The sequence below is a fragment of the Neopelma chrysocephalum genome, unplaced genomic scaffold, assembly GCF_003984885.1.
Source record: "Neopelma chrysocephalum unplaced genomic scaffold, ASM398488v2 Primary Assembly neopelma1_189, whole genome shotgun sequence".
In the NCBI taxonomy this organism is placed as follows: Eukaryota; Metazoa; Chordata; class Aves; order Passeriformes; family Pipridae; genus Neopelma; species Neopelma chrysocephalum.
In genome coordinates this window covers 1,444,603-1,468,214 of record NW_020897851.1, presented here as the reverse complement: position 1 = coordinate 1,468,214, position 23,612 = coordinate 1,444,603, and the positions used below count along the sequence as shown (strand labels likewise).

The window sequence follows — 23,612 nt, the reverse complement described above, 5'->3', positions numbered from 1 at the left end:
AAGTATTTTAAGGCTTCATAAACTATGCAAACCATCTTTGTGATGGGTGGCCTTAGTCCCAATGACATGGCTCCCATCTCGTTCCCCCGAGGTGCACAGCACACAGGGAGTCCCCAGGCAGTGCACTGCCCTCCCCTAACACTGTGCTTGGTTCCAGTGTTCCTCTCTCTACGAGGAGTGCTACGTCCTCCCGTCCCAGCAGCTCAGCTCCCAGGTGGGCTCCCAGGTCCAGGAAACACACCCGCTCCTGGTGGGGGAGTGGAAGGTGAGTAACCCAGGAATAGAACAAACGCTTTTGGGTGTTGCTGACCATCAGCACAGAGCAGCATTGATCAGCTTTGGCTGATCGGAGGAGGCAGATCTGTGGATCTGCTCTTGCAGGAAGGAGCGTTGGCCTGGGATCCTTCCCGGCTCTGCTGAGGGCTCTTCTTCCTGAGATGTGTCACAATGTGTATCACTTCAGCCTCAGTCACAGTTCCTCACAAGTGAGATTCCTGCTTTCACCAAGCAGTGACTTGGTAAAAGCTGCTGTTGTCCCAGAGCTGGGTTTGAAGTGGACAGGGAGTGGGGATTGAAGAGTCAGAGAGTTGCTAAGGTTGGAAGGGAGATCTGCTTAAAGCGTCCCCAACTAGATGAGTTTTCTGAGGGCCTCATCCAACTGTACCAAATATCCTCAAGGGCAGAAATCCCACAGCCTCCTGGGGCCTTATTCCAGTGTGTGACACCCTTAAAGGTGAAAACTGCCTTCCTTATATTTAGTCAATGTCCCATGCTGGTATCCTTTGCCTCTCATCCTGGCACTGTGTTGGCAGAGAAGAGCCTGGCTCTGTCCTCTCTGCTCTGCCACGGGGCAGCTGAGGCTGCAGTAAGATCTCCCCTTAGAACTTCTGAAGGCCAACCAAACCCAGCCCTCTTCACCTCTCCTGTACGCCCACTAATTGTTTTGTCAGTCCTCAGCTGCACTCGCTCCATCTGTCTCATAGTGCTCCAGGTGTCCTGGTGAGCTCTGAACTGAGTGCGGGGGCCACTGCCAGTGCCCTGCTGGCTCAGCTGCCTGTCTCTTGCCAGGGAGACTGTTGGCTGTGTCAGGCAGAGGGAGGAAGGGCACTTCTTCTCAGTACCTCTGTGCTCAGTAGGGACATCCCTGCAGTCAAGGGGGATAAAAGCTGGAGGAAAACAACAAGCAGGGTTTTCTCACTCTGCTTTCTAAATTTTTTTTCAGATCCCTGAGAACTGCAGACCCAACATGGAAGAAGGAATCTCGCTGTTCTCCACCTTACTCAACAACAAGCACTTCCTCATCGTGTTTGTCCATGCTCTTGAGCAACAGAAGGACTTTGCTGTCAGAGACAGGTATGAGCTTCAAAACCAAAGACCTGGCAGCTGGAGGAGACTGATTTCTTCCTAACCTGTAGCAATCCAGCCAGTGTCTGGGGCCATGCATTTCAGTGGATGGTTGAGTTACACTTGCCTCCCACTGTTCTATTAGAAATGGATGGCCATAAACCCTAAAGAGCACTCACTCATTTGGCTTATCAGGAAGAGAGTGCAAGCTGACCCAAGGTCCTGCAGCACTGGAAGAGTGTTGAAACTTCTCACACCATTGAGAAGGGTCATGAAAGTTGTCTGAGAGACTGCCTTTTTGTGCTAGGTTTTTTAGTGCCGGTTGGCAGTTCAGTCTTGTTGGAGTGGGGCTTGAGCCCTCCATGTTCTGTGTTTCAGGTGCAACCTGGCCTCCCTGCTTACGATTGCGCTGCATGGGAAGCTGGAGTATTACACTAGCATCATGAAGGACCTCTTGGTAGATCTAATAGATGCTTCAGCTTCCAAAAACCCCAAGCTGATGCTGAGGAGGACGGAATCGGTGGTGGAGAAGATGCTCACCAACTGGATGTCCATCTGCATGTACAGCTATCTCAGGGTAAGAGATCGCTGCTGCGGTGGGTGCGGGGTCAGCTCTGTGTGCAACACTGATGAGGGATGTGGGGACAGCCAAGGGCCTGGTACCTGCCAGCAGTGCCACCTGAACGGTCACTAACTGTTGTATTGAAAAGTTCAGTTGCTTCTCCCCTTCTGCCCAGGGCTTTGGTGAGGTCAGGCTTCATGGCAGGCCAGGGCTCAGACCGATGTTTTCACTGTGCTTGAGAAGAGCCATAGGGGAGCTGAGAAATAACCAGAATGGCTGGAGGTTTGGGAAAGCACCTGGTTTCGTTGCTGTGACCAGCTGACACAGGCCAGCAGGGTCCATCGCCGGCGTGGAAGCCCCAGGAGCTGGAGGGCCAGGAGTGTCAGGGCAGGAGCTGCTCCATGTCAGTGCCTGTTGGTGTGTGTGGCCTCTCAGGCAGAGGCATCCTTGTGGTTCCACACAGATCCAAGCAGGAGAAGGTGGGATGTCTCTCCCATAAGCCTGACTGTCTTCCTGACTGTGATAAAAAGGAAAATATTTGGCATCTCAGAGCCATCAGCAGTCCATCTGCTCAGTGCTTTATCTCCAACATTTGCCAGTTCTGTTTGGAATTTCCCAGAAGAATTGAGCAATAACTTAATTGATTCCATGGCAGTTAATTGGAGGACACCCCATTATACCCACAGGGGAGAGCCTTGAAAAAGCCTTTGAAAAAAATCTCTTTTCCCAAAGTGTTTTCTACAGCCACAGAAGCAATTCTTTATTGTTCTCATACATATCATGATGTCTTCTGATCCCAGCTGATGATCACTTTTTGTCCTAAAGCCTGTGGTTTTGTAGTTCATAATCTTTCATTTTAGCTCACATAATTAGCCAGTCTAATGAAAGAAGAGTTACAGGAGTGGATGAGGATGGCTGTGCCAATGTGGCACAGCTATCCAGCCTGTAGGAGCAGAAAAGAGGGAATTAGTGAAATTTTTTAATCTTCAGATTTTGTGCCTTTAGTAAATGATTGGAGAAAAAGAAGTGCTGATCTCTCCTTTTGGGGAGTGGAGACCACATGTGAGGCATCTGATCCAGCTCCAGCCTGTGCTAAAAATGGACATTGTGCAAGAAGGCTTTCTCAGGGAAAAAAAAAGAGGAAAGAAAGTGGAGCTTTATCACGTGGGCCCGAAGGCTTGGGCACGTTACACAGCTCATTAATGGTGAGGAGCAGCACGTGCAGCACGCTGCCCATCCCTGGGGTGCTGGGTGGGAGCTGCCCATCCCCACAGGGTCCAGGACCATGGGGTGGCCTGTGGCCGTCCCCGGGGCCGGGCAGTGCTGGTGGGAGCTGTGAGCTGGCTTCCCCCTGCTCGTGGCCCCACCTGCCCCACGGAGGGAGGACGAGGATGGAGTCTGAGGGGAGCAGGTCTGTGAGGTGACTGGGCCCTTTGCAGAGCTGTTGGGCCACTGGCTGAATGTGCATTTCCATCTGCCCACAGCGGGTCCTCAGCACGGTCTAAGGCTGCATGGTGGCCTTGCAGTCCCCTCCACGCCTCCCGCGCCCAGCCTGAAGCTATGGCAGTGCAGAGCATCACCGCAGCTTATGTCCCATCTCTGAAAGCAAATGGTTTCCGAACTAGAGCATAATAAAGTCATTTCCAAGAGAATGATATCACACATGCTCCACAGTGATCAGGGACCTGATCAGAGGAGATACCGAGCTGCTGCTGAAATACGGAGAGGGAAAAGAATTGGTCAGACAGGAATGACTGGAGAGGCCTCTGCACTGTCACGAGGTGACACCAGCCAAGCTGTGCAAGGGGACAGGGGCTTGATCCAGGTCAGCAGAGCTGGCACCTTCCCCACCACATGAATGAGGACGGAGCCCCTGCAGTGGGACAGATGCACCTCCTTCCACAGGGCTGGTGTCAGCTCAGGGCTGTGATTTAAATACTAGTGATGGCCAAACGCCTCCCATGTGCCTCACGTTCCTCGGGATCAAACTCTGCTGCCTTCAGAGAGGCATTTCTTGGTTAAAAAGGAGGCTGCCCGCCTGCCTGTAGCACTGCTCTGTCAGACGTGTGACGATGGGTCTGGTTTTCATTCCTGAATTATCCCCATTAATCACAGTGTCTATTCGAAACAGCTGCTGCAAAAGTCCCTGCCGCCGTGCGGTGGAAAAATTCCAAGTGCTTGTATTTTCCCTTGTAAGTCAATGCTACATGCTTGAAAAATTTGTTTCGCATTAATGCTCTGCCTAACAGCCCGTCCATTTGTGTTTCGGGGGAAAATGATTTGAAGGAGCTGTCTTCAGCTGGGAAGGAGCTGCCAGCCGCAGGCACTTATGGTCTGCCCATGCGGAGGGCACCTAAAGGCAGTGAAGTCACCACTGATGGGAGCTGGCTCGGTGCGTGAGGGAATGGGATGAGCCAGCAGGGGCTTTCTGTGAGGGACAGGGCTCAGAGGGAACTTGCAGCATTTGCACAATCAATGCAGAACTCTGTTTCTGCAGAACTGAGTGAGAATCGCAGATAAAATGGTCCGTGTTTTTATTTTGTGCTACAGTTTTGGTTAAAATAGCTGAAAAAGAAAGCTTTTCCCATGAGATACTGTGGTATCTCACTGTTGTGCCTAGTTCCTAACAGGATCAGGGGACTGGGTGTTAAAGGAACAGTAAGATCCTGGAATTCAGTTTTTACATCTGGGTCCAAGCTTCCCCAAGTTTTGTGTGTGGGATGGAGCTGAGGTTTGGTTCTTCGCAGAGTGCAAATAGATATGTGTCCCAAAATTAACAGGCACTTGGGATAAGCAGCTGTTTTCTGTGCTTTTCCCACCCCAGCCTCACCAAAACATTTTAGAAATGGCTGTAGCGTGTTCCTGGGAGGACATATATAATGACTTGTCGGAGTTGTGTTAATAGGGCAGCAACATGTGAATCCAGTCTGTGCTCTAAACCTTTTTATTTTCCCAAGCATATAAAAATGAAGCCCTCCCACGCTCCTTGTGCGTGGAACAGTTCAAGTCCTGCCAGCCTGAACTGTGCTTTCCATTACTGCAGAGTTATTTCAGTGCCCTGGGTAGCTTTAAGAGCCCATAACAGTTCAGTCAAAAATGAAAATGAAGTCTCATTAAAATACATTCACAATAGGAGGAAAAAAGGCCCCAGACTGTGTTTTTTTAAGTATTTTTTTGTCCTGAATCAGCACTGATCTCTTCTGGTTAAACTTCCTTTCTCCCAACTAGCCAAGTCCAAAGACAGTTTTGATTCCTTTCCAGATGAGTTTTCCGAACAATGCAGGAGGTTTCCAAGTTTGCCAATTTATCTCTAGTCCCTGCCTGCCAGCCCTTCTTTCCCCGCTTTGAAATTTGCTGTCTGATTAGCACTTTTGCAGATTTCCGTAACATCCCACAGTTCCTGAGCCTGAAAGCCAGAAAGGCAACCAGAAATAGCATCTCCCCAGCTGTCACTGTGTCCCCTGTGGGGACCTGGGGCTGGTCCTGCTCATGGGCACGGCAGTGGGTCCGTGATGACCCCCAGTGCCCCCCATTGCCAGAGCTCCTGCCCTGCCACTGCCAGGGTAGCTTTACATGTACAGGACAGTGCTGCAGAGTCCCCACCCGTGCAGCCTGTGCTCGTCTCAAGCCATAAAGAGCTCCTGTAGCAGTAGGACTCGCCTGTTTTCAGTGGTTGTGGAGGCACTGTGGAGCTGCTGGCTGCCCCCTCGGGTCTCCCTGAGGCCAGAACTGCCCATGGCAGAGACAGGGAGGCTCCAGAGCCTGGCCCTGAATTTGACCTGGGGTTTGTCCCTGCTCAGGTGTGACACAAATGGAGTTCCTGTGGGTAGTACAGCCTGTGTTGGGGGCTGTTGACCCTGCGGGTCACCATATGGGGATAGTGGCACTGCAGCATGAGGAGGTCTCCGTGTCAGTGTTGTACCCTTGCTTGTTCTTTTATGCTTCTGCCTTTCTCTCCAAAACGATCTCTGTGTGTTTTTTGACACGTTCTCCACTCTTTGCAATCCTGAGCTTCTCCACCTCCGTGACTCACCTTCCTCTACGCTCTGGGAGCTGTGCCTTCCTCCATTCCAGCACCTGCAGCCCTGCTGCTGAGCCCATTTTGTGCTGCCTGCTCAGGGGAGCATTGCAGGAATCATTAAACCCTTGCAGCAGACCTGGGGAGCTTCCCTGTGTTCCCGAAGTTTCCCTTGGAAAGGAGGTGGCTGCCTGGCTGACACAAGATAGCGTGTGCCCACCCCGAGCCCGCTGTATCACCGTATCATCAACCACGCCAAATGCAGCTCATCCAAATTGACACCCAACTAATTGCTTTAGCAATTACAGGGCAATTAGAATAAAAGAATCACCAAGTTTTAATTAAGAAGCAGATTGAACAGGATTTAGCAGCTCCTAGCTGAGAAATATCAGAACCGTTGGGTATCTGTTGTCTTGAGCAGGCTCTCAGATGGCAGGGCTCCGTGTGCCGGGGGGGGATGCTCCCGTTACACAAATGTGCAGAATTTGCACTTGCCTCGTTGGAAGAAAATTGCACATGAACATTAGGGAGAATGGGATGTACTGCAGTACTGAAAAGTTCCCTAAAAAAATAGCTTATGTTTTCCTTGCACATCAGTGCATCAGGCAGAAGTGGATCAGAAATCTGGCATTAAACTGTGTAGCTGAACCGCATCACGAATAGGTGCTCCCTGTCATGTTTTTGGTTTTTGCTGCAGCAGTGCCACAGTTCACCTCTCTCCCATGAGCTTAAGTTTGATGAATGTAAGGAGTTAAATGATGTGTTTACTTGCTGTCGCATGGGAACAGCTTGTTGACCCGGATCCTCTCTGCTTTGCTGTGATGAGGGCTCTGCTGTGGTATGAGAAATATGAACACTGATTCCCAGAGCCACAGACCGAGGCCATGGGCTCACTCCCGTGGAGTTCAGTGGCAAAGCAGGCAGTGCAAAGAGGGGTTCAGCTGACATATTTACGAGAAAGCCAGATGCTGCAGACCTGGAGTTTTGTGCATATCAGCCCCTCCTTGTCCTGCTGAGTCCAGCATGTTGTACAGCCTGCACCCTTGTCAGAGTTCAGGAAGCATCTCTGTAGCACGGTGTGTCAGATTCTCCATGAAGTTCATGGGTAATTTCACATGTAAATTAATGCACATTTGTATTTTGCCAAGCATGGTGCATGCACATCCCCGCTCAGCACAGCCACGCATGTGCCCCTGCCTTCTGAGCAGCACCTGAGCTCTGCCCACCAAACAGCACAGGCTGGCCCAGCCCGTCAGTGACATTCCACAGCTCCAGGGCTTGCTGGAGAACTTGGATGGAGTATGTTGATGCTGACAATCACAGCATCCCCAGAAATGGCCTGTGGCTGTTGTCGGCTGTTTTGTCCTCTTCCCCATCTGCGTTGTCACGGTGCCATAAGTCTGAAAACTTCTGAGCAGCCTCAGAGAAATGCTGGTGGGAGCTGGGGGTGATGGCACTGGGTGTTCACAGCACTTGGGGTGGGCTGTTCCTGCTCCTCAGTATGCAGAGGCACTTTCAGTGTCCACGCAGAGCCTGTCCCTGCCACGCCACTGATGGAGGCACCACCACTGCGTCCTGTTTGCTGACTTGGTCTTTCCTTTCTCCAGGAGACAGTTGGAGAGCCCTTCTTCCTGCTGATCTGTGCCATCAAACAGCAGATTAACAAAGGTTCCATCGATGCCATTACGGGAAAAGCCAGGTACACCCTCAACGAGGAGTGGCTGCTGAGGGAGAACATTGAGGCAAAGCCAAGGGTGAGTACCCATGTGCTGGAGCTGTGCTCATAGTACTTGGGTCTGCACAGCTTGTATGATGAGGAGGAACCTGGACAAAAAGAGGAGAGGGTTTCTGATAGCAATTGCTCTCATTGCCCTGCAGCTTTTGGCTGCAACCGAGGTGGTAGCTGTGGCTCCCTGAGCTCTGAGCAGGCTTCTGTGGCAGCCTGCAGCCCCTCACAGCTGCCTGTCCCGCTGGTCAGTATTTCTCAAGCTGGTTACTGGTGGTGCTGGCAGTTGGCTCCAGCAGTGCAGTACACCCATCCTGCTTGTAGGTCATTTCAGCAGCGGAGCTCGGCCCATTGCGTCAGGCAGAGGCTGAGCAATGAGCCTTGGCAGCCACATTAGTCACCAGTGGAAGCCAAGCGGCTGAGGAGATGGCTGGTGATGGGGTTTGACCCTTCCTCCTGCCCTGCAGTGGTCTGTGCGTCAGGGCCAGGCCCCATTAGCCAGACTGCGTGAGAGGGGGCTGTGGTGTCGCTCCCTGTGTCCTCCCGGCTCCATCAACAAACGGGGCCCTCAGCCCCCAGGGCTGTAAATCAGCGCCTCTCATGCTGTAAAGCCTCAATGGCCACATTAGTTCAGCCTGATTTCCATCAGCACATGGCCCAGGGCACACCAGCCAGAGCTGTGCAGGCGCCGCAGCCTCCCAGCTTCCTTGGGAGCCAGTGGGACCCGGCAGGTCACCCCTAACAACAGCCTCTGCCTGCAGAACCTCAACGTCTCCTTCCAAGGCTGTGGGATGGACTCCCTGAGTGTCAGGGCCATGGACACGGACACACTCAGCCAAGTGAAGGAGAAGATTCTGGAGGCCTTCTGCAAGAACGTCCCCTACTCCCAGTGGCCAAGGGTGGAAGACGTTGACCTTGGTAAGGACCGGCCAGTCCGTAAAACCAGATGAAGCACCTGATGTTGCACAGCAGCTGTTCTGCCTGTCAGAGCAGTGGGTGAAGCAGTGCTGATAGGGGGCAGACATCAGGGCAGCCTTTCAGTCCCTGGAGCCTCAGGCCCCCTGGCACCTGCCTCCTTCGGGCTGGGGTCTCACTTCTCCCCTCTCTGTGTTCAGAGTGGTTTGCCACCAGCACCGACAGCTACATCCTGCGGGACCTCGATGACACCTCGGTGGTGGAGGATGGCAGGAAGAAACTCAACACATTAGCACATTACAAGGTAAAGCTGCCGGCGCCGCGGGGGAGCTTCACCTCCTTGGAGCCTGCCTGGCCTCGGGGGAGAGCTGCAGTTCCCCTCCAAAAACAGGATCATCAGGAACAAGCAGGGAGGTTGCCATAGCTCCGTGAGAGCTTCCAGGGAATAGACATCTGCCCTGGCGAGCATCTCGTTAATATTGCAACACACAGAAACTAATTAAACACTCTTCATGCAAAACAAGTTATTACTGACAACAGAAAGAGGAGGGGAAAAACGTCCTATTCCCAAGGGCCACCAGCCTGCCTGATTAGTATCACTCTGCTCTTGATCCGCACTCCTGCTGAAATCACAGCTAGGACTCAATGCCTGCCCTGAGAGCAGAGGCTGGGGATGCCATGGAGGAGCCGAGGCCAAAAATGCAGGGATATGTGGCGAATCAGATTGTTTCCTTGACCGTTTTTGTGTTAAAATTAAATGAAACCAGAAATATTTACATGATTTCCATACTCCCTGGTATGCCTGGGAGCATAATCCTCCCTGGTTTGTAGCTGTGCATAGAAAACAAAAGCGGAGCTGAGAGCTCATTAACATGGTTATGGGGGTAACGTGGTGCCCTGCAGCAGAGGGGATGCACCGGCCCCACACGTTCCTTCTGCCGTTTGGGGAAAGGCAAACCAGCACCTGCACAGCACAACCCTCCCTCCTCTCCAGCTTACCTGGGGTTCTCATCCAAAAATGCGTGTCGGAAACGCGTGTATGCCCAATTCCCATTGGGTTTGAGAACCTCACTATCTTGTATTTGCATTGAAAATTCCTTTTCCATGTAGGGCAGTGCTGTCACTGCCAGTTCCCACCTGGGCTCAGGGGCAGGGCAGGGTGGGTGCAGGGGACGTTCGTGGCAGAACCACGGCTGTGCCAGCATCCCCCAGCTCCTGGGTTCTCCCCAGGGCTGCGGAGGCACTGTCAAGGCCCCCATCATCAATGCCTGCTCTTCCCTTCTTCCACAGATCCCTGAAGGGGCATCCCTGGCCATGAGTTTGTCAGACAAGAAGGACACCACACTGAGCAGAGGTAACTTCTCACTCCTCTCCCCCTGCTTCTGGTGACTGGGCAGGAACACTTGCATTGTCAGAGGTTGTCTCCGGCCAGGATCTGGGAGCCACTGCCAGGCCCCATGTCTGGGTGCTGGGATGCTCTAAACATGTGCTATCCAGTCTCCTTCTGTTCCTGCTTGCTGGGGTGCAGAGTGCTCTCCCAGCCTTCAAGGTGTTTGCACCTTCCATCTCACACTCTGACTGGGGGTTTGCATCCAGTCTGTGCTGACAGAGTGAGAAAAAGGAAGAATCTGAAACCACTTGGCTGGAAAATCCCTCTCCCTCCCATTTACACATGTTCAGTCTCTTACCAGCACATTTCTAGGTTTCAGGCTGTGCAGAGTCAAAAAAAAAAACCCAAGGGAGACAAAAATCCACATTGAACAAGGAATTCAAACCCCATTTTCAGGCTGCCTGCACAGAGCCTAAGAGTGGGAGTCCTTTTTCCGCCGGGGCAAGGAGCTGCTCAGGGCTGAGCTGCCCTGATGATGAGACTGGGAGACAGCCATGGGAGCACGGGGCATGGCAGGGCACAGCAGGGATCACAGTGCAGGAGTGCCACGTGCTCATCCTGCTCTTGGTCCCTCTTAAAACACACCTTGGGAGACCGCAGGTCCCCCTCAAAGTACCTCCTGAGGTACTTGCCATGTGCCCCAGAATGCAATAAACAACCCCAAACCAAGGAGAAACACTGAGATCACTTGTGGTGAGAACACCAGCTCAGTCTTGGAGTTCAGGTGCCTCTTGAGGGCACCAGGGGAGGTGGGTTTCAGTTTGGGTGCCTTGACTGAGCCACTGTGTCTTTCTTCTTCACAGTGAAGGATTTGGACACGGAGAAGTACTTCCACTTGGTAAGTATCCTGTTCCTGGCTGCAGGGATGCTGTCTGTGTGTGGGGGCCTGGGCTGCCCTCCCCTCCTGCCCTCCAGGAACTGCTTCTGAAAAGCAGAGTTGTTGCTCCAGGACACCCGCTCTGCAGTGGCACTGGCACGTGGGGGGCTCTGCTCCCCCAGATCTGTCCTGCTGCCATGACAGCAAGGATGCTGACAGAGTGTGCAGCGATCCCTCATCTCTCCTGAGCTGGAGTCAGTGGGTCCTGTTCGTTCAGAGCATGTGTTGAAAGAGGAGAAACTCTCAGCCTTGCTGACATTAACTTAAATCATATCTGTGGGCTGGAGTGTCAGATATGATGAACAGGCTGGATCAAGGCTTGTTAGTTCTCCTCAGCAGGGCACAGTGAGGTGCAGAAAGGTGATCTGTAGACAAACTTTAGTACTGAGGGACACAATAAAAAATTACCGGGATGGCAGAGAAATTGTTGTTCCTGACTGAGCTGTGGGCAGCCACAGAGAGCTCAGGAGCACGTTCAGAGCATGGCATGGCACAGTGCTGCCACAGCACCCTGTGACACCTCAGTCCAGTCACCTGCCGGGAGCTCCTGGCACTCTGCCTGCTTCCCAGGCTGGGCACGTCCTTGGGTTCCTGCTGGAGCGCCCTTCTGGAAGCACAGAGTGCTAAACGCTGCTAAAAGCTGTTACAAAAAAAGGTGTTATGGACAACAACAATATTTTATAGCCTGGTTTTGGGATTTCTTTTCTCTGCTGGTGTTTCCATGCTGAAGTAGAAGCACGCACATACACACACACGCACACGCGCCGAGCGAGGAGGGAGAAGGGATGGGAAACCAACTGTTCACATGTGGAACGATGCCAGGATGGTAGTCAGTGGCTTGCTTTGTCATTATAGAGCAGTAATTCACTGACCTGACCAGTGGAATATTCATTTTTGTTTTGAAAAAGCCAATATTCCTACATATAGTGCTTTTTCGAAATCCTAGGAAAACTGGTTTCTGCAGACACCGTGTGCATTGCTGCTGGGAGCCCAAGGTGCAGCCACACAGGGTTGGGAGAGCCCAGGGGGGCGAGCAGGCCACCATGCAAAGGCAGATGGACGGGTTCGTTTCCTTCGTCTAGCATGAGAGAGGCAATAAAGAGCACAGGAGAAACAAATGTCAGGAAAACTGAGTATTTGAAATCACTTTTTTAAAAGCCATATAAAGATGTGTTTCTAAAACAGTAATTGCTTTTTAATTGAATTTCGTGTTTAGTTGAAATTCTATACTGAAAGGAAAGTTCAGTGTGACACTTGCAGACAGGAGTGTTCTGACCGTGTGTTTTATCTGGACCAGGTTCTCCCAACCGATGAATCGGTGGAACATAAGAAGTCCCACAGGCAGAGCCATAGGAAGAAAGTCCTTCCAGAGATCTACCTGACACGGCTGCTCTCCACCAAGGTAGGAGCTGGGCAGCCCCTGTTCGTGGCGGGTGGGATTGTTTGTTGTCCCTAGGAGAAGTCTGCTCCCGGGAAGGAGCGCTGGGGCTGGTCACTCCGGAGGCACTGGGGCTCCTGTCCTGGATGGCTGGAGCATGTTTAGTGAGGCTGCCAGGCACCTCTGGCTCCTCAGGTCCCTCCAGCTTCCCAGCTTGCCCTCACTCCTGAGTGATGCCCTACACGATCTCCCTGGGCTGGACTGGGGTCTGTGCAGAGCCCTGTCTGCCTCGGGGCTCGTGGTGCACAGCGCAGACCTGAACCCCTCCCTCCAGCAAGAGGTCCTGCTGGGACAGGAGGTGGAGATGCTCAGCTGTGGGAGCAGGGGGAATGTCTGTGTGATAGGTCAGATCCGGACCATCTTTAATCCCAGCATGGTGCCTCACTGGAGCAGAGATCACAAGGATGGCCAGCAGTCTCTAGTCTTCTTTGTGTGTGCTGTGCAGAACAACCACAGATGTGAGATCCCAGCAGTAAAAAAGAAAATCTCAATGCCAGAAGAAATTAAACCCAAATGCAAGTTAATTATATCACTATGCACAAACAAACCTTTCCCTCCCTACTTTGGCATCCACTTTCTCTTCTGATTTATTCAACTGGCAGCAAAGTGTTTCCCCTTGTGCACAGCAGCCACAGCCCCTCTGCTATTCTCCTGGGCTCGAATGCTCTCCCTAGGCTCCAGTATGTCCTTGTCCTGCAGGGCACACTCCAGAAGTTCCTGGACGACTTGTTCAAAGCCATTCTCAGTATCCGAGACGATAAACCGCCTGTGGCCGTGAAGTATTTCTTTGACTTCCTAGAGGAGCAAGCAGAGAAGAGAGGGATCACAGACCCTGACACTCTGCACATCTGGAAGACCAACAGGTTTGGAAGAAGAAATGTTTCTTTTCTTCCTTCCATCTCTCGGGAGCAGCAGCTGCACAGCCCTGGTGTCCCAGATCAATCATTAGGTTGCTAAAAGTAGAAGAGGGATTTGGAAAACAGGGAGGGTGGCAGAGGTGGCAGCAAAAGATGAGGCCAAAGACAGGCTTGGAGAGCTTTAAACAAAAATGGGGCTCAGGGGAACAGCGAGCTGGAAGAGGAGGCATGGACAGATAAAGGGCAGAAGGAACTGGCACACTTAACACAAATAATGAAAGGAGAAACAGGATGACAGGAGACAGCAGTGGTGTTAGCTCCAAGCACTGGAGATCTGAGACTGAATCAGGGATGTTTTAAAACCAGCATATTTGGCTCCTTTTCATTTGCTTTCTGGCTTTTCAGCCCTCAGGGGCAATTTTTCTGGCTTCTCTCTGACTTACCATGGGACTCTGGGAGCTGGTGCTGTGATAGTGTCGTGCTGGTGGGCACTGCAGCACTGGGACCAGCCAGAGTGGTGCTGAGGGATGTGATGAGCAGTGGGAGTTGGGTGGGGGACCCAAAGTGAAGGGGAAATAAAGCAGGAAAGAAAGCAGAGATTTTAAGCAGGAAGAGCAGGGAGGGAGCATCAAGGAAAGGCTTAGAGCTTCTCAGGCTGTGGGGACAGTAACTGTTTCCAGCCCAGTGTGTGAAAATTGAAAACAAATTTGGCTGGGAAAGCAGGCATGCAGGCACAACCACTGGGCTACAGATCTGCCTGCCCTTTGCTACCTTCATTAGGCCTGTAGAGCAAAGATTTTGCTCCTCAGCTGCCACGGAGGGACAGTAGGAAGGGCGAGCAATAGACTGAAGCTGTGTTGTGGCCAGATGAGCAGTGAAGTAATTGGAGAAGAAAATGACGAGAGAGCAGAAAAAAAGACATATGAAATGCATTTCACAGGGCCAGGCTCACCATCACAATCAGGTGATGGTTACTGTCAGGGAAGAGGGAAAAGCCATTGCTCTGAAGAGCAGCAAGGGGGGAAGCCTGACTCAACAGCTCCACACAGCCGGTGTGTCTCCAGGCCCACGGCTGCCTCAGGAGCTGCAGGGGCAAATGTGGAGGAGGCTCTACGTGCAGTCACCTGTCTGTGCTGCATCCTCCAGCCTGTAGAAATGCCCCTGGGGCGAAGGCGCATTCCTGCCCCTCTGTGGAGGCAGGGATCTGTACTGGGGTTATTACATAGTAGAACCTGGCTCCTCAGTTTTTTCTCTCTGCTACTCGCTTTCTATCATCATCTTTCCTGCATTTCCTCCCCTATCCCTCTGAAACACAAACATTCACCTGGTGTGTGTTCCTGGATCCTTCTCTTTGCAGCCTACCACTGAGGTTTTGGGTCAACATCCTGAAAAACCCCCAGTTCGTCTTCGACATTGACAAGACAGACCACATCGACGCCTGTCTGTCTGTGATCGCCCAGGCCTTCATCGACGCCTGCTCCCTCTCCGACCTGCAGCTGGGCAAGGTACTGTCTGGCAAGGACATTGTGCTCCTGCTTGGGCAGCCACAGAACGGACCAGTCCGGGTGCTGGGACTGGCAGAGGTCACCAGCCTGGCCTCCCACAGCAGGACTGGCTGGAGCCATTGCCTGGGCTCATGCAGCTGAGTTTTGGCTGTCTCCAGGGATGCTTTCTCCCCTCCTTCCCCACCCCTTCGTTCAGGCTTGAGCTAGAAATCTGCACCTCCTTTGTCACGGACAGTGGCCAGGGAGCAGGGACACACAGTCACAGGCAGGATTGACACAGGGCAGGGCCCCAGGCCAGGGGGCTCTGAGGGTCAGGGAAGACCAGCTGCTGGGCTGTGCACTGGGGTTCACCCATCGGCTCCGTGAGCTCTCCTGCAGCTGTGGGAGAGCACCCGCTGACTCGGCACTGCCTCTAAAATGCTTCCTGACCCGGCTGAGCTGGTGCTGGAGCAGGCGAATATTTCTGCTGTTGTCTCAGGCAGGGGTGTAAGTTGGGAAGGTGAGCACAGGTGTGGGCCAGCTCTGCCCGGGGCACCAGCACGGGGCATGGGCAGACCCCGCAGGGGAGCCCAATTCCCAGTCAAGGCTGGTTTAGGGGTCACCATCAGCATAATGATCCCGTAAAGCAGCTGAGGGACAGCGTAACTCCTAGTGACAGGATGGAAAATGATGTAGCTCCAGGTGAAGCTTCAGCCATCGCTATTGGTGGTTCCTGCACAGCCTCTCACCTGGGAGAGCTGCGAGAAGCCCAGGAGTTGACCCAATCCTCCAGGAACATGGGCTGTGCCTGCCCAGGCAGCGCAGAGCAGGCCTGGCTCACCTGGTGGTGTGGGGCTGCCTGGGGCCATCCCGGTGACACCATCCATGGGCACATGGAAGGCACTCAGCAAGCACTGCCACAGTTGCTGCTCCCCTCCAGTGCAGCACCTCCATCCCACACTGGCCATCCCCACGTGGTGTCGGAGCCCGGCGGGCTCCACACGCCACCGGGGGAGCTGAGACACACAAGGCTGCACAGCCCAGGTCCCCTCTCCCACCCTCGGGCCCTGCACATGGTCCTGCGGGACCGGCCAGGGCAGGACAACCCACGCGCACGGTCTCTGTTCTCTGTTCCCCCCGGCCTTGGCTGAGCGCGGTGTTGACATTTGAAACTTCCTGACGTAAGTTCCATTAAGAAACGCTGTAAATCGCTGTCGGCGGCAGAGTGCGATGGGGGGGACCCTGAGGCGAGGGGGTGGGAGTGGGCGCTGTGCCTGCAGCCCCAGAGCTGCAGGAAACCTTTGCTGGGAGAGGTTAATGCTGGAGGAAGATCTAATGAGCGCTTGATTTTTTGTTTGTTTGGGTTTTGGTCTTTTTTTTGCATGTGTTATGAAACACCTACAATTTGTCCTTGTCAAGCAGCGGATGAGGGGAAGAGGGGTCAGCTGGAGTCAGACAGCAGATGGAAACATTTTTCAGGAATACAATAGCATAAGTGAAGGAATTGTTGAGTAATGTGGGAAGAATAAATCCTCAGCCTAAAAATCAACTTGCATGTACACGCAATGTATCACAGCGTTTTCCAGGCTTCTTCCCTTGATTTCAGCACATTGCTCTCAGTACTACAAAAGTGAGAGCAGACTCAGTCTGTACATCTACAGTGCACAAGCAGTTAATAAACCGGTGCCCATCTCTTCATATTACAGACAAATCAGACACAAATTAAAAAATAACTTAAAAAAGAGGCAGCATGGGTTTCCTTTGTGCTTCCAAGGGAAAAAAAATAATGCTGTAAGTTCTGTGAGTTGGCCATATTCCCGTAATGCCTTGTTGTTGGGTTTGAAAATAAACTGCTGTGAGATCTGGTGCCACAGCCTGGTGCCCGTTTCCCATCTCCCCCCCAGCATTAGCCGTGCTACAGATTGCAGCAGCAGATTGCATTCACCCCGGGCTCCCCTATTCCTGCCTGACAGAGATGAGGATGCTGCCTGCGGCCAGAGCCCCCCACACCATCTCCTCAGCAGGTCCCCTCTCCCCCTGTCAGAGCACTGGAGAGCAGTCCCACACACCAGTGTCAGGGTGATCTCACACCCCTCAATGTCCCGGAGCCTGGGGCGCTTCCCCTTGGGGATCCAACACTAGGCCAGTCAGCCAAGTTCATTCCCAGGGTAATGATATCAGCAGGGCAGGATTGCCTCGAGGTTAAAATCATTCATACTGTGTTTGCAAGGAGAGCAGCAGGGTTGTGCCTCCACTGGTACAACCCGGTCGTGTGGCTGGGAGGTTAAGGCTGCTGTGTCCAAGCTGACATTAATCAAGAGTACTCAGTATTCTCTGTTAATTACTTTACATACACTCAATTTAGGCCAGGCAGGCTGGGTTAGCCAATGCAAAATAAATCAAAGCTACATGAAAAATCCAAGAGCACCATTTCAACTGACAAAGTTCAGCTTGTAAGATAGCTTTGTTCTTCAGTTTAAATCAGGTTGGCTGCTCAAGAGACCCCAGCAACTGCATGCAGAAGCCCTTCCCTTGTTGCCAGTTTCCACACACAGTGCCATGGAGCACAAGTGTTTGATCTGGAGCAGGGCTGCTACCTCACCTGCAAAGCATCACCTGACAGCAAGCCACCCTGCCTGACCCTGGGCATGGTTTTAGCCTGCTCTTACTGCAACTGAAAACACATCCCCACCAACCCCCTTCTCTGGCACTGAGCTGACAGACGTTCAGGATGAAGGGCAGCGGGACGGTGCTGCGGCTCCACAGGCACACGGTGCCCATCTGCAGATCCTTGATGTATTTGAGGCCAGGAGCTGTTTGGTGCCTTGGTGCCATTCCCCTGCAGTCCTGTCTGGTGACAGCCAGGACCAAAGGCAGAACTGCTCCCCATACCTAGCTGTAGCTGAGGTCCCTGTGATGGACAGTCAGCACTTTGGTCAAGCAACCAGGATAAAGTTTTCAGCCAGGAACAACACGGGCCCTGATTTTGGTCTCTCACCCTCACTCTAGGACTCCCCGACCAACAAACTGCTGTATGCCAAGGAGATCCCCGAGTACAGGAAGATAGTGCAGCGATACTACAAGCAAATCCATGACATGTCCCCTCTGAGTGAGCAGGAGATGAACGCCCACCTCGCAGAGGAGTCGCGGGTAAGTGGATGGAGGGGATGGGGTTGGGTCTGCAGGCTTGGTGTCCTACTGGCATCTGGACCAGCAGGGAATGCAGATAGGCTGCAATCAGCTACTGCTTGGATGCTAGAAGGAGCACTCAAGAAAGAATATTTTGCCTCAAACTTCCTCACATAAACTTCATCTGACCTAATTCCAAGCATCTTCAATTACTGCCAGAGCCGCAGTAAACACCCACGAGTTCGCTTGAGCCTAACTAGCTCTGGCACCACTGGGAGCTGAGCGTGAAATTCAGTGCCAAAAAGCCAGGAAGTTTGGACAAGGATCTCTGCAATCCTGCAGCCACCCAGCCAGCTGGCCCCCGGGCACAACTGCCAGGGCCGGCCCCAAGTCCCAGGCAGCTGCTGGCAGCCAGCCCTGGTACCAGCCACGGGAGCTGGCAACCACGCTCTGGATCAGAGTTCTGCCAGTGATGCACCGTGGATTCCTCAAAATCAGACCTTCTCCCCAAGGTGTTCTAGCTTCAGGCACTGAGCAGGATTTTTCCATCAACATTCTGCAGCCCAGCTGATGTGCTGCTCTCCTGTGAAATGGCTTTGGGCACAGAGGGGTAAGCAGTGCTACCCAGAGCAGGTATTTAAGGCTGGCTTTGAAAAGGTGGAAACCTGTCCTGTTGTAAGCAAATACACTTTCCTTAAAGGAAAGAGGCAAGAATCTGGTTGCACCAACACAACAGAAATAAAATTACCCAGGCAAAACCTGTTTTTAATGTAGTTGGTGCCGGCTGGCTGGGCTGAAACTCAGATGCTGCATCCTGTTAACATTATCCTCTCTATTTTTCTGTCTTTTTAAAGAAATACCGGAATGAGTTCAACACCAACGTTGCCATGGCTGAGATATACAAATATGCCAAGAGATACCGCTCCCAGGTGAGTGGGTTTCAGGGCACTCAGACCCCAGCATGCCTGGGGAGGGAGGAACCAGCGCTGTGGTAACTCCATAGTCAGACACTTGCATGTGGTCCCACAGAACAGGGATTATCAGGGTTTGCATAGTCCCAGCACATATGTAGTAGATGCACATGCACCTGCTCTATGTCCCTTGGCTGGCAACTTCTTGGAAGAGAAGGCCAGCTATTCCCAGCTGATGTTAATGGTGTGTGACTGGGCCGCACTGAAGCAGGGCTGCCTGATGTGCAGGTGCTTTCAAGAGGGCAGAACATGCAGATACAGTCCACCCACCCCCGAAATAACGTGCACCCACTGCCCCCACCACGGCAGTGGCCCTGGCTGCTCCTGCCCCCCTGCACGCCACAGGCTGGTGCTGCACCCTCAGCTCCATTATTGCAGAGCATTTCCACCACATTCTCCTGCTCTCCCAGCCCTGGCCAAGCACCCGGCTGTGCCTGAGGACAGCAGCTGTGCAGGGGCTGTGGGGCAGGGTGGGCTTTCCAGCTGTGGCTGGGATTTGGGCTCCACAGGGCTGACGGTGGGAACTGGGCTGGCGGGTGGGCACCCCTGCGCTGCCTTATCCACCCCCCTGCCCATGTCACCCCCAGATCGTGGCTGCCCTGGATGCCAACCCCACGACGAAGCGCACCCAGCTCCAGCACAAATTCAAGCAAGTGATTGCGCTCATGGAGGACAACATCTACGAGTGCTGCAGTGAAGCCTAGGCCAGCTGCAGCCCTGGAAGTGACCTTTCCCGCAGCACGGTGCCACAGGGAACCTGCCTTCAGCCGCAGGCACACCGTGGTCATCCTCAAACCAGCCTTGCGGTGGGGGTGGGCCTGGCCATGGCCAAAGGGCTCCCTTGCATCACAAGAGGCCACAAGACACCTTTCAGAGCAGCTCAAACTCCTCTGGTATCCACTGTGGCACCCGTAATTTATTTGCTGTTGCCAGCCAGAAATGGAGGTGTGACACCTGGGGCAAGCTCAGTTCACCACTTCCCTCTGGTCAGCTCCCGAGCAGTCAGCACTCCCTGCATCCCTGTGTGTGCTCCTCAGGACAAAGGATGGGGCTGCAGAGGCTGGAACAACAGACACAAAGCAGAAGGGTCACCTCAGGGAGCAATGAGCAGAGACAGCATAGGCCATCAGAGCAACACCTGAGTTCCCTTCCACTCCATCCCTCCAACATCCTTGTTTTTTGAACACCAGGGACTCTTATCAGCTGTTCACTATCTGCTGCATTCTGTGTATTTTTGTGCCTTTTAATTTTTGTACTGTATGTGTAAACATAACTGCCCCTCCATCTGAGACTTGGGCAACATGAGGAACTTGGGGCTGAGACAAAGCAATTGCTTCCCAAGCAGCTAAGGCATGGTGAAAGCACTTTATCCCTAACAGAGACAGCTGTTTGGGTGCCAGAGGGAGTGCAATCCATGTAAAACGGTGTGGGAAGGGCTGTTCCCCCTTCCCTGGGTTCTTGTCTCTCATGCACAGCAAGCTGGAGGTGCAGTGGGTAGGCAAACAATCCACTGCCCAACCAGCTCATCGCAGGCGTGGTCCTGTCTAGACCAGATGCAGACAGAGGGTGAGGGAAGGACCGTGCCCCTTGCTCCCACCTCGCTGCACTGGCTCAACTCGTGTCTGTGGCACTGCCCCACCTTGGCCCCAGTAACACCTGTCATGCCAACAGGGCCAGCTCCTGCTGACAGCCCTCTGACAGGGCAAACACCAGGTAGCATCGCCCCTTTCTCTGCCTCTCCCCGCGGCCATCACCAAACACTGGGTCAGTGCTGCAGAGGTGTCTCCTAAAGCAGCTTGTTTTGCTTGCTTCAGGCCCAGCCCCCGTGGCTGGTACCTGAGAGCAGCCAAGAAAGGGGGCTTGGCTGTGTGGCCAGCCTGTTTTCAGACCTTAAAGGCAGAGGGACTGGACCCATCCCCTGGTAGCCCAGCACTGACACAGCAGCTCCAGCATCCCGAGCTGCAGACTAAGGTAGAGAGTGTTCAGGCTTAGGCTGGGCTCAGTGAGAAGGTCCCACTGGCAGACCCATGGACCTCATCCAAGACCAGAAACCCCAGTGCCGCCCTGTGGCATTTGCACTGGGGCAACCCCCATCCCAGCTTGGTGGCCCCTTCTCCTTCCTGCAGCCCAGGGAGCTGTGAGCGCTCTGGTCTCCAGTGTCACACAGGCTCCTCTGAAGAGGCTGGATACAGCCAAGGCCATGTGCTCAAAGCCAGCATTCCTGCATGGGAAAAGGCTCCTGCCCACAGGGCTGACCCACCGCAGATGCCATGGTTCAAACTGCCAAATAGGAAAGAAACAAAGAAAAAAGTTACTACCTCACTGCAGGAGGGTGTAAGGGGAGCCTTTGTTAGTCATTCAACTGACAGTGATGCAGCCTGGTATTAGATAAGTGTTCACCAGAAGTCCTCCTGGGTGACTCTCTGCCATGGACAGGTGGCCTCCATTCCATTGTTTCCAGTAATGCCACATTTGTCAGAAACCGCAACATCAGAGTTGTGTATGTGTACATAGATATCTATTTTAAAACAAATGATAGACTTTATCCAGTATGTTAAAAGGGGGGAAGGGAGGGAAGGGAAAGGGGAAGAACAGAGGGTTTTTTTTAAAGAGAACTACAGAAAAAAGTACTTACACTGCGGAGGTCTCAATGTCTTTGCTGAGGATGTGGCTTCAGAATATAAACTCTTAAGAATGTAGCTGGGCTACATTTTATTTTGAAAGTGATTTCACAAAATCTTGAATTTTTTTTTTCTGTTAGAGACTGTGAATAGCTGACAGAGATTTAGGCAGGCCCAGCACAGGGAAGGCAAGGGCAAGAAAGAGCAAGGTAGCAGAGAATGTTGAGTTTGGCTGGAGGCAGGGAAAGGGCCATGGAGCTATAGCCCCATGTTGTTTGTTACAGGGAAAGGATACAAGTGAGTCAAGAGCAAGTAGAGTTTGCCTCCAGGTGCTGTGACTGGGCTGTGTATTGAGGCTATTGCTTTATTATTTAATTTTTATCAAAGAAAAAAAAGTATTTGCTACAACCATGTAAAGGAACAACTTTAACAGAGCAAAAGCTCGAGGGTTTGTAGTGTTGTATTGCCTTGAACCCCCGAGCCCTTTGTAACATGTTTTCCAACTTCGGCACGTGTTGTGGATGTAGTGCCCTTACCTGCTGTGTAGTGGAAGTGGCAAACTCCTGGCAAAGCCTGTCTTTGTAATAAAACAAGGTGCTGATCCTGTGGAGTGCAGTTCCTGCCCCTGTGCATGCAGAGTACACACATGGAAGACACCTGCACAGACAAGCCTTGCATGTATGAGGCACACCATGTGCAGGGTCAGCAGCTCAGTGAGAACCCCCTTGTTTCTGCAGGAGACAGGTTTGTACCTCTCTGAGCTGCAGAGCTCGCTGTGGCCACACAGCACTCCCACAGCACTCCCACAGCTGGTGCCACGGCTCCCGCTGGAACAGGAGCGGATGACTGGCACCCGAACTGACTGACCCTGTGCTGCACATGTGAAGACCAGCAGCCCCACAGCAGCAGCTGGGGCCGGGCACCCTCACCTCTGCCAGCTGCCCAGCCACGGGACAGTGCCTCCCCCAGCCCTGGGGAGCCAGCACCTCCCTGCACTGTCAGACCAGGCTGCAGCCTCAGCACCCTGACACCAGCTGTGGCCTGGGGGCCTTAATAACCATGGCATTGCTAAATCCATGCTCTTCCATCTCCTCCAGTAAAAGCTGCGCTTTCCGGACACTGGAGGGATTTTCTTCTCCTGCTAGGAAGTTGATTCTTAGTAAAGCTAAATCCAGCCATTAAATGACTTGGCCTCTCTCAAGGCAAGAGAGCTGCAGGTTTCACACTGCGGCTGGTGAGGAAGGAGGACACAGCCCCTTCCCTGCCCTGTTGGGATGTTTCCACATGGGCAAGTGGGGCTCTGTGAGGCCACCACTGTCAGAGGATCCAGTGAACTCAGCTCAGTTACTGCTGTCATATTCCCCACCCTGTCCCTGGAGGGACACGAGTTCCAGCTCCCTTAAAGATGGATCAACATAGTCAAGGCTGAAGTTTAAAGAGAAGTTAGTTTGCTCAGCTCTTGCTTAAGCCCCAGAGCAAGGCCAGGAGCCTTGGAGGGCATTGGCAAGGCCAGCTGCAGATTAGTGAAATCCTCTTTAGGAAGAGTTTTACTTCCACTTATTTTCTCCCACCCAGGAGGACTGTAACCCTTTACACGATCAGCCTGACCTTCAGAAGGGCTCTGCTCTGGGCAGAGCAAGAGAAATTCAGGCATTTGAAGCTATTAAATGAAAGTGTCATACACTGACCCACAGGAGCTCACAAGACAGGTTTGGATGTGGGAACTGCCACAGACAGATAACAAGAGCACAAGCTGTGCTGGGGGCTACAGCAAGCACTCCAAACTCATTTTTTGAGTCCTAAAACACCTTTATCTTTCTCTTACTATAGTTAGAGCACACGCAGCTCCCCCCAGTGCTCGGGACCATGGCATGCACCCAGACCTGCCACCCTGGCACTCTCATAATCCCAGCTCAGCCAGGCATCAGCACAAGGGCAGCCAGGAGGGCAGAGGGCTTGACACCTCACACAGTCCACACCAGCAGGACTGGCCAAGCCTGAGCTTCTCCATTCCTGGGGGTGCCACCATGCTGTGTCCCATGGGTCCCAGGGCCCCTGCCCAGGCCATCACTGCCAGCCTGCACACACACACAGCCCCCAAAGCCCAGCGTACCCCTGGCACCACAGCTGGGGACACGGGGACAGACAGGGCACCTCTCCATGAGGGCAGGCAGAGAGGCAGCTGCCTGCAGTACCAACTCACTACCATGCCATGCAGCACGAGGCCAGGGCTGGGAAATGGGAGGCCAGGGGCAGGGAAATGGGAGGCCAGGGGCAGGG

The 23,612-nt window shown here is 53.0% G+C and overlaps 1 protein-coding gene across 1 annotated transcript in view; it reads left to right on the top strand.

The window, feature by feature from the left end:
- PLXND1 (plexin D1) overlaps positions 1–21,933 on the top strand; it is a 69,647-nt gene extending 47,714 nt beyond the window's left edge. Inside the window, 14 exon segments of the mRNA XM_027702607.1 lie at positions 158–265; positions 1,223–1,353; positions 1,723–1,921; positions 7,532–7,678; positions 8,412–8,568; positions 8,766–8,869; positions 9,856–9,919; positions 10,759–10,793; positions 12,130–12,234; positions 12,970–13,133; positions 14,485–14,632; positions 17,621–17,761; positions 18,595–18,669; positions 19,299–21,933. Coding sequence (XP_027558408.1) covers positions 158–265; positions 1,223–1,353; positions 1,723–1,921; positions 7,532–7,678; positions 8,412–8,568; positions 8,766–8,869; positions 9,856–9,919; positions 10,759–10,793; positions 12,130–12,234; positions 12,970–13,133; positions 14,485–14,632; positions 17,621–17,761; positions 18,595–18,669; positions 19,299–19,415 — 1,695 coding nt within the window. The 3' untranslated portion in view covers positions 19,416–21,933.
- Positions 21,934–23,612: the final 1,679 nt, after the last annotated feature.